This window comes from Tigriopus californicus, chromosome 8 (genome assembly GCF_007210705.1).
Source record: "Tigriopus californicus strain San Diego chromosome 8, Tcal_SD_v2.1, whole genome shotgun sequence".
In the NCBI taxonomy this organism is placed as follows: Eukaryota; Metazoa; Arthropoda; class Copepoda; order Harpacticoida; family Harpacticidae; genus Tigriopus; species Tigriopus californicus.
This window is the reverse complement of record NC_081447.1, coordinates 6,282,018-6,282,890: the sequence shown is the minus strand read 5'-3', so window position 1 is coordinate 6,282,890 and position 873 is coordinate 6,282,018. Positions and strand designations below refer to the sequence as shown.

The window sequence follows — 873 nt, the reverse complement described above, 5'->3', positions numbered from 1 at the left end:
GGTCTAAAGTTATTGCTTATCTACCCACTTTTGGGCAATTGTGCTTTCTTTTGAACATCATGTGCCCAGTTTTGTTTACTTTCGGACACTTTTGGACACTTTTGTCCACTTGGAGTGCAAAAGTCAAGCTGATTCCAAAAATTGCCTGGTTTTAAGCGCAGTTTCCTAAGCTGAGAGAGGTCCCCTCTTCGATACTTCTTCCCAACCTTTCTCAAAAAGAAATTATTGCTCGCTACTGTCGCTACATACATCCACACACGGAGAACTAATCTGATTTAACGGGCATGACATTGCTTGTCGAAAAAATTAGACCATGTCCTGGTCGGCTTCACTCCTCTAGCCCTAGCGTGGACTCTCCAATAATAATTTAAAAAAAAATCAAGTCCAATAAAAAAGCACACTGCAATGCAGAGGAGGCCGAATCAATTATTTGAATTTAAATTTAGATTGACGGTGCTGTAATCTCAATGAGATCATCATTTTCGTCAAATATTGCGCCTTGTCTTGCGCTTTCTATCATATTTTTCCTCCAGTTATTTGGAGGCACTGATTGTTCGTCATGTGTCTGAAATTCCGGAACTGAAGCGACAAGTGGCATTCAGGCCCAGATTGAGTTTTGCTCACGCCTCCCTCACGCCTCCCTCACGCCTCTGCCCGGGTTTATCACCATGTCCAAGCTCAGTGGGGGCATGGCCCAAGCCTCGCCTAACGCTAGCTATCATCAAAGCTACGGCGATGGCGGTGCGGCTAGCCCGGCTAGTACGGGCTCGACGACGGGTTTTGGTTCGCAGAGCGGAGTCATGGAAGCCGTGGAAATGGATCCAGCCTCGGGGGCGTCGATTTTTCATGCGGATGGCTTCAAGAAACACGAGC

At 46.6% G+C, this 873-nt stretch overlaps 1 protein-coding gene across 1 annotated transcript in view; it reads left to right on the top strand.

Annotated features, from left to right (window-relative positions):
- Nucleotides 1–549: 549 nt before the first annotated feature.
- The window catches only part of LOC131885657 (AP-3 complex subunit beta-2-like), a gene marked incomplete in the record, with an annotated part of 4,022 nt that continues 3,698 nt past the window's right edge, over nt 550–873 (top strand). Inside the window, 1 exon segment of the mRNA XM_059233767.1 lies at nt 550–868. Within this exon segment, the coding sequence (XP_059089750.1) occupies nt 669–868 (200 nt within the window).